At 45.7% G+C, this 14,118-nt stretch overlaps 1 protein-coding gene across 1 annotated transcript in view; it reads left to right on the forward strand.

The window, feature by feature from the left end:
- Positions 1-244: 244 nt before the first annotated feature.
- The window catches only part of C13H6orf132 (chromosome 13 C6orf132 homolog), a 45,006-nt gene continuing 31,132 nt past the window's right edge, over positions 245-14,118 (forward strand). Inside the window, exon 1 of the mRNA XM_033918437.1 lies at positions 245-416. Within this exon, the coding sequence (XP_033774328.1) occupies positions 281-416 (136 nt within the window). The 5' untranslated portion in view covers positions 245-280. The remainder of the gene's footprint in view (positions 417-14,118) is intronic.

Below are 14,118 nucleotides of genomic sequence, written 5' to 3' on the forward strand. Positions count from 1 at the left end.
AAGGAGAGAGAAGGGAAGGGGAGAGAGGGATTATGGTTTATAATATCAAATGATTGAAGGAATGATCCTATTATTGGATGCTATCAGAGGCGGTGACAGTGGCAGAGGGGCTTGGGTCGCGATGCCCCACTTGAACAATGTCTCCTCGTGTCTGGGCAGGGAGAGCGGCAGGAATGTGACCGGAGCGGTCTCTGCAGGTAGTGCGGGGGTGTGGTTAGGCGAGGAGCGCGCTCTCTTTCCGCCTGCCGCGCAGTGCCAGCATGTGCTAGAGGTGGCCACCATGAAGAAAAGCCACTCCAAGCAGGGGACTTTAACTCGCCTCTTCGGCAAGAAGCAGGAGGACTCGCTGTTCGCCGACAACCCTCCCTGGATCTTGCCCCAGGCCACCAAGAAAGGGGGCGCCAAGGAGCAGCACGGTCAGTATGGCTGCTTTCTGCCGGGGAGGGGGCACAGGTGCCAATTTTATTTAAAGATCGGGGGTGCTAAAGCCTCTTCTCAATATTGGGGGGCGGGGCTCAAGCACCCCTAGATCCGGACCCTCGTGGCTGGGTGTGTGCTGGGAGGTGCGGGTGAGTCCTTTCTACCAGTTCGGGGGGGGGGGGGGGGGAGAAGTCCGGTTTTATGAAGGTTCTGGGAGGGTTTTGGGGGTTCTCTGAGCAGAGATTCAACCTGTTGAATGTTAGTCTGGAGCTGGGAAAAAAAGGCGAACTGGAAACTGTGACGGGGGAAGCCCAGTCCAGATCTGAAAGTCTTGACAGCTTTCATATTTACAGTAGGAAAAAAAAAAAGTCAAAACTCACTGGTATGTAACTGGGAGGGAAGAAAAAGTGCTCTAACGAGTTCTTGGGAGCAGTCAGGGCTCCAGGCTGCTGTGACCTTCAAGGAAGCTGCTAATCCCAAAGTTAATTAAAGACATTCTGCTGCCTTTGATAAAGTCCAGACTTGCAAAAACTTTACCCGAATGAGTTTGCAGAAATCATATGGTGATCCTATTTATTGGGGGGTCGCTACTTGTCCCATTTTTACAGGGGAACGAAGATCCGGTAGTGCCCTGAATCTCTCTCCCTCAGCAGGTGGGATTGTTGGACTCTCTCCTTTCCTTCTGACATTTCTCTCCTTCCTGAAGTGATATTAAGTTCGAGCCTCTATTGTTGATGCAAATGAAAGAAACTGGGGAGTTGATGCAAAATCGGCAACCTTGCAGGGGTCACACACACAGAGCTGCCAAGCTACCCAGTTCCAGGAGGGAGATTGTTATGGCCAGTCCCATCCTGATGCATTCTGGGACTGGAAGCACTGATGTTGCATTCAAAACCAGGACTGGCCAAAACTGGAACTGGAGAACTTGGCAGCTTTGCGGGGCTGTGGTGCAGCCTCGACACCCTGAGGTTGTGGGTTCGAATCCCGCACTGCTCCTTGCGGCCCTGGGCATGTCATTTAATCCCCATTAGTTAGCGTGGGAACCCACTGAATAATTTGTAGGATATACGGAATATAAATGATTAAAAGAAAAGAAAGATTACATTTTGTTGAGAGCTTTTAGAGGGCACTGCAGTGAACTTCACATAAAAACTCCCAGGTACACATCTCATCAGACCAATGGTCCATCAAGCCCACTAGCCTGTTCTCAAGGTGGCCAATCCAGGTCACTGGTACCTGGCCAAAACCCAAGGAGTAGCAACATTCCAGCATCTCAAAAAATAGAAAGATTCCGGAACCCCAATGAGAGCAACATTCCGGAGCTGAGATTGTGATGTCATAATACCTCATTCCACCAATGCCTCAGAGCCAACCTCATATGTGATGTCACAATGGCTCGATTGTCCTATACTTGGCTCACATAAAAATAGCCATACTGGGTCAGACCAACGGTCCATCAAGCCCAGTAGCCCATTCTCACGGTGGCCAAAACCCCCTTGTATTTCATGGTGAGCCCTCCAGGTGGACTTTAGTCTATGGCCCAGAAATTTCAAAGAAGAGACAAGTTAATTGTACTGACACATTGATTATCCTCCTTTATTCATTCAGTTTTCTATCCTGTTCTCCCAGAGGAGCTCAGAACAGTTTACATGAATTTATTCAGGTTCTGAAGCATTTTTCCCTGTCCTGGTGGGCTGAAAATCTACAAAAAGAAACCAAGAGGGGAAGGGACGGTTCACATCGACCTTAGAACCAATGAAATGTCTGAAATACAAGTCGCATGTATAAATACAGAGTCTCTTTCCTTTGCTCCTGGTTTCTGGTTTTGCTTTATCTGGCGTGGGGTTGTCTTCCCTTGTTTTTGTGGATTGTATTAGGGCTCATAGGGCTCCTTTTACTACGGTGCGCTAGCATTTTTAGCGTGCGCTAACCACATGCGAAATGAAAAATACTAACGCAAGCTCTATGGAGGCGTTAGCATTTAGCGTGCATTAAAACCGCTAGCGCACCTTAGTAAAAGGAGCTCATAATCTATCTAATGTACCTGGGGCAATGGGGGGATTAAGTGACTTGCCCAGGGTCAGCGTGGGTTTGGAACCCACTACTTCAGGGGGCTGAGGGTGTAGCTCTAACCACTTCCCTACACTCTCCCTTATATGCACTCTTTTATACCAAATCCATCATCCTACGTGAAAACAAATATAACACTGGATTTACACACATCTTAAGAAGGTTGGCCATTTCAGCGAAATCTATTTACACGCATCCCAGAAAGTTTTAGCTTCCTCTCTCTGTCAACTTCTGAGAACATTCTTGCCCTGTGCTTTTGTATCTGGTGTCTTTGAAGGATATTTGTGGTAGAGACTCTTGGCTTGAGCGCAGGGCGCATAGGGGTGTATAGGTTCTGTAGTATATTACCCAAATGCTAAACAAGGACCCCGAGACTGTCATCTGGCCCAGATCAACCTAAAATGCATCTCTGCACGGATGGAAATGCAGTCCTAATTAGAGAGTTGCGTGGGGACAGAAATCCCACCCATTCCCGCCCGTCCCCACCAGGCTCTTCTCCATCCCCACCCGTCCCCATCAGGATCCTCTCCGTCCCCACCCGTCCCTGTCAGGATCTTCTCCGTCCCCACCCGTCCCCATCAGGATCCTCTCCATCCCCACCCGTCCCCGCCAGGATCTTCTCCGTCCCCACCCGTCCCCATCAGGATCCACTCCGTCCCCACCCGTCCCCGTCAGAATCCTCTCCATCCCCACCCGTCCCCGTCAGGATCTTCTCCGTCCCCACCCGTTCCCGTCAGGATCCTCTCCATCCCCACCCGTCCCCACCAGGATCTTCTCCGTCCCCACCCATCCCCGTCAGGATCCTCTCCATCTCCACCCGTCCCCTCCAGGATCTTCTCCATCCCCACCTGTCCCCGTCAGGATCCTCTCCGTCCCCACCCGTCCCCGCCAGGATCCTCTCCATCTCCACCCATCCCCGTCAGGAATTACCTCCATCCCCGCCCGTCCCCATAAAAAGCAGCAATTACTTCTGACAGGATCATCAATTTCACAGTTTCTTTTGTGTTTGCGCTGCTGTTTTCCTTGTGGAATCTCTTTGGTGGAACCCTTTTTTTGTTTTTTGTTCAGGTAATTAACTTATAAACCCCTTCTTTTACTAAGGCTGACATGTCCATTATATTATATGGACGAACCCTGCTTCCAAACCTTCCATCCCCGTGGGAGTCCCGTGGGCTAGAGTGGGGTCCCCGTGGGAGTCCCGTGGGCCAGAGGGGGGTCCCTGTGGGAGTCCTGTGAGTTAGGGGGGATTCCCGTGGGACCCCCGCAATCCCCGTTCCCGTGCAGACCTCTAGTCCTGATCTCTCAGAGGTCCCTTCCCTTTGGGTTATGTGTTCTGTGAAAATATTTCGTTTTCTTTGGCCACTGTTTTGTGGTTCATTTGATTGCTGTCTTCGGCTTAATTTACTGCAGATTGGTTTTTATCTTAATTCCCTTTCTAGTATTGCCAGCTGGCTCCAGATTTGTTCCACAGGGTTAACTCAATCTTTTCTTAGGAAATATAGATGAATAATACTGAAATAATAATAATAATAATACAAGTCCCTATGTGCAATGAGGTAAGCCCAGGACTGGCTCAAGCCTGTTAGGCGAATCTGGAGTTAGTTGGCAACCTTATTTCCCTTTTTAAAGGGGACTAAGTTTGTGGTCATTAGCTGAGACTCTGAATCCAAAATGCACAGATTATATCAAGAAAAGCAGAAAACCAGAAGTTCAAGGATGGAAAGCAACCAAAACCAGATCTGGATCAGCTGCTCTAGGTTGCTCTGAGTGTGGTAGAAGCCTTAATTTATAACTTTTTATTGAAGGAATCAAATAAGATATTCATTACAATTATATTCACAATACTAATTTTTCATACATATTTCTATCATTCCTCCAAACTATATTTCCAAATTGCTTACTTCATACCTCTATACATTCCCCCTTCCCCCTTCCCCTTTCCCCCTTCCCAACCCCCTCCATTGTTTTAATTTCAATTATAACATTGTAATTAATGAATTAAGCAAATATACAATTCAAATGGCAGCCTTAAATAGAGTTTAGGAAAATATATATTTTTAAGCAAGGAAGTCTAGGTTTAATACAAGTTTTTACACATTTTTGTTTCCAAAGAGTATAGAAATCTAAGATGAAAAAAATTCCAGCACATGAATCTTTAATTTCATAAGGTAAACTTAGGGCTACCGTATGGCTCCTGAAAAAGGAGGATGGATTGAGACATCCGGGTTTTACTTCCATTGCTTTACCTGTATGGAGGAGTGTTGACGGCGTAAGTGGAAGATGACGCAAAATTCCGCGGCTCGAGTCTTAACGGGAGCCGCACGATAGGAACATATTACGCCAGTTTTAAAGAAATTACGTCGGTTGCCAATCTCTCGTCGAGAACAGTTTAAGATTTTGAAAATAATCCATCTAGGGATATATGCCACCCTTCCAGACTATCTGACCAAATGCTTGAAAATATATCAACCCAATGGAGTTATGAAGTCAGAAAGTAGGATGCTGTTAGATGCAGGTATAGGAGACGAAATTAAGTGTGCGTCCACTAGAAAGGCTTGTTTTTCGATTGCGGGTCCAGTGGCCTGTCCAGATGTACTACTGTTTTGATAATTGCTTAAGGCTCATTTTTTCATTTTAGCTGTCCCTCTGACACAGAGGTTTGCATGGGAACGGGGATCGCGGGGATCCCACGGAGACCCCCCTCTGGCCCACGGGACTCCCACGGGGATGGAAGGCTTTGGAAGCAGGGTTCGTCCATATAATATAATGGACACGTCGGTCTTAGTAAAAGAGGGGGTTTATAAGTTAATTACCTGAACAGAAAACAAAAAAGGGTTCCACCAAAGAGATTCCACAAGGAAAACAGCAGCAGAAACTGTGGAATTGATGATCCTGTCAGAAGTAATTGCTGCTTTTTATGGGGACGGGCGGGCATGGAGGTAATTCCTTGCGGGGATGGGTGTGGACGGAGAGGATCCTGGCAGGGACAGGTGGGGACGGAGAGGATCCTGACGGGGACGGAGATGGGTGGGGATGGAGAGGATCCTGGCGTGGACGGGCAGAGATGGAGAGGATCCTGGCGGGGATGGGTGGGGACGGAGAGGATTCTGATGGGGACGGGTGGGGACGGAGAGGATCCTGGCAGGGATGGGTGGGGACGGAGAGGATCCTGGCAGGGACAGGTGGGGACGGAGAGGATCTTGGTGGGGACCGGCAGGGATGGGTGGGATTTCTGTCCCCGTGCAACTCTCTACTCTGACATCCATTAAAATGGATCCTCAATCCTCAATTCCCTCCTCCTCCCATCCCTACCCCTTTTAATTATATGTGAATCTTTAATTAAAGAAATAAAATAACCCAAAAATTAAACCCCCCCCAAACCAAATGGAAGTTGACAAAAATAAAAAAATAATTAAAATAAATTACTGGAATTTTAAACAAATAATCATAGCTTCAATGTAAATCATTTAGAATTAAACTTCTTGCCTTAGGTGAAAGATTTTGAATATACGGATCCCAAATTTCCATAAACATACGAATTTTCCTAGCCAAATGTCTAACTTCCCAAGTCTCAAATAACAATAGACAATGAAATTGATTCCTCCAATGCCAGAAACTAGGAGCTTCTTTCGATAACCAAAATTGCATAATACATTTATGTCCTATTATACACGCCTTTTGAAATGAGACACTTCTTTTTGCCAAAAACCGCACAAGCTGCAGCTGTACCAAAAATTACTCCCCTTGATGAATCTACCACAGAACTACCGTACTACCCCATAATGAGCCCAAAAATAACAGGATGGCAGACCAGAATGACCTAATTAAAGGGCATGACCAAAACGCATGAGTTGAAGTACCAGAATCTTTATTACACTTAATACAAACTGGGGAATTAACCAACCCTGCATGAAAAGCTCTATGTAAAACTCTAAATCAGGAGTGTCCAACCTGCGGCCCCGTGAAGTATTATGTGCGGCCCCGGTCGAGGGCGATGCAGTGTTTTCCTCTGCTCTCCCCGAGTGTTTACTGTCTTGCTGTAGCGTTTGCGCGGCCCCAGAAACATTTTTTCGGCCAATGCGACCCAGGGAAGCCAAAAGGTTGGACACCCCTGCTCTAAATGAACATTTCCTCCATACAAAGCCTTTCATAACTTTTGGTATTCTATTAATAGCTTGCGTAAAATCCAAAAGTGAAATCCGACTTCCCAATTCCTCACTTCAACTCTGTAAAATTTTCCCATATGTACGAACAGGTAATAAATCCCACCACCGTTTATGTAAGAAGGAAACAGAAATAGGTATATCTTCACTTTGATTAAAAAAATGTTTTTTGACGTGAGACACGGCATTGTCGTTGAAAAGGATTTGCAACAGCTTTGTCCGGGTGACATCTGTCCACAAAACTCCGCACTTCATGCCGTTCTGCACACATTTCGTTTATCAAAGAACTAGGAACATCTTCCCTTCCTTCCTCTGTCTTTGAAGGTATTTCCTTGAGGCGGTCCAGAGGAGGGCGACGAAAATGATAGGAGGCTTGTGCCAGAAGACGTATGAGGAGAGACTGGAAGCCCTGAATATGTATACCCTAGAGGAAAGGAGAGACAGGGGAGATATGATTCAGACGTTCAAATACTTGAAGGGTATTAACGTAGAACAAAATCTTTTCCAGAGAAAGGAAAATGGTAAAACCAGAGGACATAATTTGAGGTTGAGGAGTGGTAGATTCAGGGGCAATGTTAGGAAATTCTACTTTACGGAGAGGGTGGTGTATGCCTGGAATGCGCTCCCGAGAGAGGTGGTGGAAAGGAAAATGGTGACTGAGTTCAAAGAAGCATGGGATGAACACAGAAGATTTAGAATCAGAAAATAATATTAAAGATTGAACTAGGCCAGTTACTGGGCAGACTTGCACGGTCTGTGTCTGTATATGGCCGTTTGGAGGAGGATGGGCAGGGGAGGGCTTCAATGGCTGGGAGGGTGTAGATGGGCTGGAGTAAGTCTTAACAGAGATTTTGGCAGTTGGAACCCAAGCACAGTACCGGGAAAAGCTTTGGATTCTCGCCCAGAAATAGCTAAGAAGAAAAAAAAAAAAATTTAAATTGAATCAGGTTGGGCAGACTGGATGGACCATTCGGGTCTTTATCTGCCGTCATCTACTATGTTACTATGTTACTATGTACTACCATCTTTTGCTGCTCCCTCTGAAGGTGTTCCAGTTCTTGCGTGGTGAGCTCATTCCTGTGGTCTTCCACCAGCTCCTCCACATCAGCATTGTCCGCTTCCAAGTCCATACTTTTGCCCATTGACAACAGCAACAGACTCGGCCTCAAAGCCCTCAATCTCTCTGTTAGCCACAATTTCCTCCAGGCTGAGTTCATGGTCCTGTAAGTCACTTGTCCCCAAGCTTTGTCAATGATACTTATGCAATGGAGGATGTTGAAGTGATTTTTCCAGAGGTGTCAGAGGTCACTTCTAGTTGTGTTAGGGGGCAGGAACTTCACTCATCGTACAAGTCTGGAGTGTGAACAGGAGGACTATCCATCACAAGAAGGCATTGTATTCTCAATTTTTTTTCTTGAAGGTATTTTCTCACACTTGAGGCAAAGACTTCATGGATCCACTCAATAAAAAAAATTGCTTGGTTACCCAAGCCTTACTACGAGCCCTCCACATCGCGTTATTTTTCTTTAAACACCCCCCGGATTCTCAGAGTGGTACACAAAGAAAATCAAGAAAAGGCACTGCAGATTGGAGCAGGGGTCGAAGCTCTCCCGCCGTACATCTCAGCCCGCGGAGCACGGGTTTGCCGGTTTGACTGTTCAGGAACCGAGATCTGTTCAGAAACTGGTACGTTTATTTGTTCCACTGGACTGCCTTTCTATGGTTCACAATCAAAGCTGCTTACATATTATATACAGGTACGTATTGTGTACCTGGGGTAAGTAACTTAGATCAAAAATAGGAAATGGGAAGCTTGAATATTTGTCGTGAGCTCTTTTTGGATGTTGGGATTGTGTTGGGAGCCAGACATAGTTAAGGCAGCACTGGGTTTCCCCCAATGACCGTGGATTAGGCTCTTGCAATTGGATCAGGAGGGATGTGTATTTGTTAGGGTATATTTTGTTTGCTAGCTTGCCTTTAAGGATCCTTTTACTAAGCTGTGGGAAAAAGTGGCCTTAGCGCGCCCATATGCAGATTTTTACCGAGCACTTTTACTGCAACGGAAAAAATGGCCTCTCTTGTGCTTGTTTGGTTTTTTTTTTTGTAATAATATCCTTATACCTACTGTTACCATTAAAAATTTTACCACGTGAGACTTGCCACTACCCATTTTGTAGGTGGTAGGGGCTTTTGCGGTATTAGCATGCAGTAATGTAGGAACACCCATTCTCTGCTCCCTTAATGAAATAATTTTAAAAATTTTAGCAAGCAGTTTGCATGTGCTGATTTGGTACTTGCCACAGGACGCCTGAGCGTGTCTTGCGGTACACCATTTTAAGCTGTTAGGCATAAGAATAGCTATACTGGGTCAGACCAATGGTCCATCAAGCCCAGTAGCCCGTTCTCACGGTGGCCAATCCAGGTCCCTAGTACCTAGCCAAAAACCAAGTAGCAGGAACATTCGACATAAAATCTCAAAGAGTAGTAAGGTTCCAGAACCTCAGAATATGCAAGATTCCAGAACCCTAAATAGTAGCAACATTCCATGCGGAATCCCCAAAGAGTAACAAGATTCCGGAATCCCCCAAACAGTAGCATGTCTTTCTCAATAACAGACTATGGACTTTTCCTCCAGGAACAATCTAATTATGACCGAAACACAGGACACAAGGTGGATCAGTATATACTGTTCATGAAGGGAGATAAAGGGATGAAGAGGCAGAGAGGGTGCAGAGGGAATGAGAAACAGATATACGGGTCCTTAAACTAAGGTTCAGTAGCCAATTTAGCAAGTGTTAAACGCTAACGCGGCATTAGTGGTTTTAGCACACGCAGCTTTTTAGCTCAATGCTGGCGTTAGCGTCTAGCGTGGCCGGCAATTTAGCGCATGCTATTACTCACGTTAAACCTCTAACGCAGCTTCGTAAAAGGAGCCCTTAGTAAATCCGACAGCTTCTGATAAATACAGTAAGTGAGAGAGAGAAGAAACCTGCTCAGAAATTGACATAAGAATGATAAACTCAGACTTATAAGTTCCAGATTTCAAACATCGATCCAAACTTTTAAGTTTCAGATTTATCATTCTTATGTCAATTTCTGAGCAGGTTTCTTCTCTCTCTCACTTACTGTATTTATCAGAAGCTGTCAGATTTTTCTCTCTCTCTCTTTCTGGATTCTCCTTGCTGTGAACGGGCGGTTCTGCCTGGGGACCGTCGCAGGCAGGTTTGACTAGGTGAACCACGTGCTGGAGTGGAAGGTGCAGCCTTTACTAAACCTGCTTGGCCCCTTGGTGATTTAGGGGTGCCTCCCATTCTTATTATGGAGATTCCTGTTCCATTCTGCAGTCTCTGTCGGTCGCTACGAACTTCAGGGTGCCGGCAAGAAAAAGAAAACCCTCTCCCAAATACAATACAGATCATTTTCTGTGAAAAGTGAAGGGCTGGGAGAGAGTATTTTGAAACGCTTTATAACACGCTTTTCCCGAGTGAGAAAAGGATCCGTTCTTAACATTTCTTCCCAGAGGCCACAAATCTGCGCATGACAATTGCACGCACGGACAAGTGGCGCCCTGTGAAACGCGCACACCATAGAGGGAACGTTTGAAAGGTATACATACATTGTGCTACTCTAAATCTGCCATAAGTGGATATGTGGAAGGCCCTGATTTGCTCAGACTCCTCAGGCCCCGTCCCATGGCGCCTCAAGCCCCTCCCAAGGGACGGGGCCTGAGGAGTCTGAGCAAATCAGGGCCTTTGACATATCCACTTATTTAAAGGGTTCCCAGAATCATAACCTTACCCTACCACTAGATACCAAGTGAACCTTTTAAGTGCAGTGGTGGGGGGGACCCCCCTCAAAAAAAAGAGTTACTTCGTAACCCTCAAAAAGACAAAATAGTATCCACTAGGAGCGCAATTGTCGGGGCGCATTTGAAGGGTCACCTCCTATTCAGTGCGTGCATTTGTCATGCGTGCAATTGTCAGGGCGTACTTGTCGGGGCTCTGTTGTTGGGGCGCATTTGATGGGTCACTTCCCATTCAATGCATGCATTTGTCGTGTGTGCAATTGTCGGGCGCACTCGTTGGGGCTCAATTGTCGAGGCGCATGTGACGGGTCACCTCCCATTCAGTGTGCGCATTTGTCATGTGTGCAATTGTCGGGGAGCATTCGAAGAGTCACCTCCTATTCAGTGCATGCATTTGTCGTGTGTGCAATTGTCGGGGCTCAATTGTCGTGCGCGGAGTTGAGGTGGCATGGCGTTCCATAAAGTTGGAGCTACATCGGAAAAGTTAGTTTTTCTAGTGTAGTAGAATTCTTTGATGGTCAGTAAATTCTGATCAGGCGATCTAAGGGTCCGGGGAGGGCGAGAGGGGATGATGAGTTTATCAAGAAAAGATGGGAGATGCAAAAGTTTGATTTGGAAGACCAGCATTAAAGTTGGAATTGCTTTGGTCAGTTTCCTAATATTAAGGTCAACTCCCCCCCTCCCCCCCCCCCATAAATACCCTACCTCTGCCGGCTGCCTCCTGCAATGTCGCGGCCGTGGTGCAGGGTGGGAGCGATCTTTTCAGCGTCCAGCCCGCCCCGCGCTGCTTCCTCAATGCCTGCGTCAGTTCTCACGGCTTTAGGGAAAGGGCCCCTTAGAGTTTTACTAAAATTGCAGGATGCTTGTTTACTATAATATCATTCCACTTTGCTTGATGTATATAATATAAAAGTCCAACCATGTGTTTTAGTATTATTTTATAACATAAGAACATAAGCAATGCCTCTTCTGGGTCAGACCCGAGGTCCATCGTGCCCAGCAGTCCACTCACGCGGCGGCCCAACAGGTCCAGGACCTGTGCAGTAATCCTCTATTTATACCCTTCTATCCCCTTTTCCAGCAGGAAATTGTCCAATCCTTTCTTAAACCCCAGTACCATACCCTGCCCTATTACATCCTCTGGAAGCGCATTCCAGGTGTCCACCACACGTTGGGTAAAGAAGAACTTCCTAGCATTCGTTTTGAATCTGTCCCCTTTCAACTTTTCCAAATGCCCTCTTGTTCTTTTATTATTTAGGCTGCATTGGCTCCCCATTGAAGCGAGAGTGATTTTCAGGTTTGGCTGTCTATGTTTTAACACTATGTAACACTACTGTATGAACTCCGCTATATATATATGCAACTTACAGCAAATGTAACTTCTCTGCAATTGTAACCGACCTGAAAAATAACTTCACCGTAAATGTAGCGTCGCCGAAAATGTAAATGTAGCTATGCCAAAAAAAAAAAAAATGTGTAACTTCGCTGTAATGTACAGTCTCTTCATCTGTTAACCGCATAGAACTTCCATGGTAATGCGGTATACAAAAATAAAGTTATTATTATTATTAAAGCTCTGAATGAGCTACTACCCAGCTATCTTTTTGACCATTTTGTATTTGCCGATAGGAAACATTTACGTGGCTTACGATTTTTTTTCATCCTTTAGAGCAGTGATTCCCAACCCTGTCCTGGAGGAACACCAGGCCAATCGGGTTTTCAGGCTAGCCCTAATGAATATGCATGAGAGAGATTTGCATATGATGGAAGTGATAGGCATGCAAATTTGCTTCATGAATATTCATTAGGGCTAGCCTGAAAACCCAATTGGCCTGGTGTTCCTCCAGGACAGGGTTGGGAACCACTGCTTTAGAGGCTATATAAATCATTGTTTAGTAAGTTGCTTTCGTACCAAGCTGGTATATGGGATAAACAACTTGTGTGGGAGAAAAGGGAGTGGCTGCAAGGAAGCAGGAGAAGCCCACACCATCTCCCAAGCCGCTCATTTTCCAATTTCCCAGGTTAGATCTGCAGAAATTGGATTCCAGTAAAACCTGTATGGACAAGTGAAAGGAATTAAAAGCCATTAACATGGATTTTGTTATGAAACAAGCTTTAGGAGACTCCTGAGGCAGGCCTTTTGGGCCGAAACACGACCGTGTCGAGTCTGGTTTATTTATAAATGGATTGAGCACCACCTGGTCTCCTTCGTTGTTATTTTCGTGTCCCTCAATATTATGTTAACCTTCATCTCCTGCCTAGCCTTTAGAAAAAGCCTGAAGACATTTCTGTTTCGCAGATAGGATGAATTGATTACGATCAACTGTGTAAGTTCAGATAACTGACGTCAGTCACTCAGCAAGCGGTGCGGGGGCAAGGCCGGATGTCGAAGAGATCGCGGCCGCCCTGCAGCGCTGGAGATTCACCATTCAGGGGGCTCCGAAAAAGGTACTGGGGGTGGGGGGGATGATTAAAAATTTTTATATAGGCTGCCCCATATAACTAGGCCGTGCCCCTTACACAGGTTTGTAAAACCCATGTATAGGCCGCGACCTATATAAGGGGAAATACGGTAAATAGAAGGGAGTCAGTCCAGAGGGCTGCTACAAAATTGGTTAGTGGTCTTTGTCACAAATCATATGGGGACTGACTTAGAGAACTTAATATGTATACTCTGGAAGAAAGATGGGAGAGAGGGGATAGGATAGGAACGTTTAAATATTTCTGTGGTGTTAATGTACAGGAGTAGAGTCTTGTTCAAATGAAAGAAAACTCCAGAAGGAGTGGGCAGAGGATGTTCAGAGACGATAAGCTCAGGAGTAATGTAAGAAAATGCTTCTTTACAGAAAGAGTGGTAGATGCATGGAATAGTGGTGGAGATGAAGACTGTTTCTGAATTTAAGATGGCTTGGGACAGGCATGTGAGATATCTTAGGGAGAAGAGGAGATGGTGGATGCTATGGATGGGCAGACTGGATGGGCCATTTGGCCTTTATCTGCCATCATGTTTCTCTAACCATAAAGCTCTATGACATCACAATGCAGGTGTAAAGAGCCTTAGTCTATAGAAAAAGGAGATGCAAATGTTAAAAGCCTTAGCCAATAGGGAGAGGAGGAGATAGTGAATGTTGCAGATGGGCCATTTGGCCTTTATCTGCCATCATGTTTCTATAACCATAAAGCTCTATGACCTCACAATGCAGGTGTAAAGAGCCTTAGCCTATAGGAAGAGGAGATGCAAATGTTAAGAGCCTTAGCCAATAGGGAGAGGAGGAGATAGTGGATGTTGCGGATGGGCCATTCAGCCTTTATCTGCCATCAAGTTTCTATGTTACTATGATATTAAAGCTCTATGACTTCACAATGCAGGTGTAAAGAGCCTTAGCCTATAGGAAGAGGAGATGCAAATGTTAAGAGCCTTAGCCAATAGGGAGAGGAGGAGATAGTGAATGTTGCAGATGGGCCATTTGGCCTTTATCTGCCATCATGTTTCTATGTGTGGTAGAGCCTGTCTGAATTAAGTCACAGTTCAGCCATTGTCAGGAAGGGCTGATAATAGGTTGAATGACCTTGGTGAGAAATACCGTAGTTGCTGAATGTTGAATTGCTAAAACGGATGATGGATTGAGTTGAAAGAGGAGAGAAGAGACTTGTAGGATT

This window comes from Geotrypetes seraphini, chromosome 13 (assembly GCF_902459505.1).
Source record: "Geotrypetes seraphini chromosome 13, aGeoSer1.1, whole genome shotgun sequence".
Lineage (NCBI taxonomy): Eukaryota > Metazoa > Chordata > Amphibia > Gymnophiona > Dermophiidae > Geotrypetes > Geotrypetes seraphini.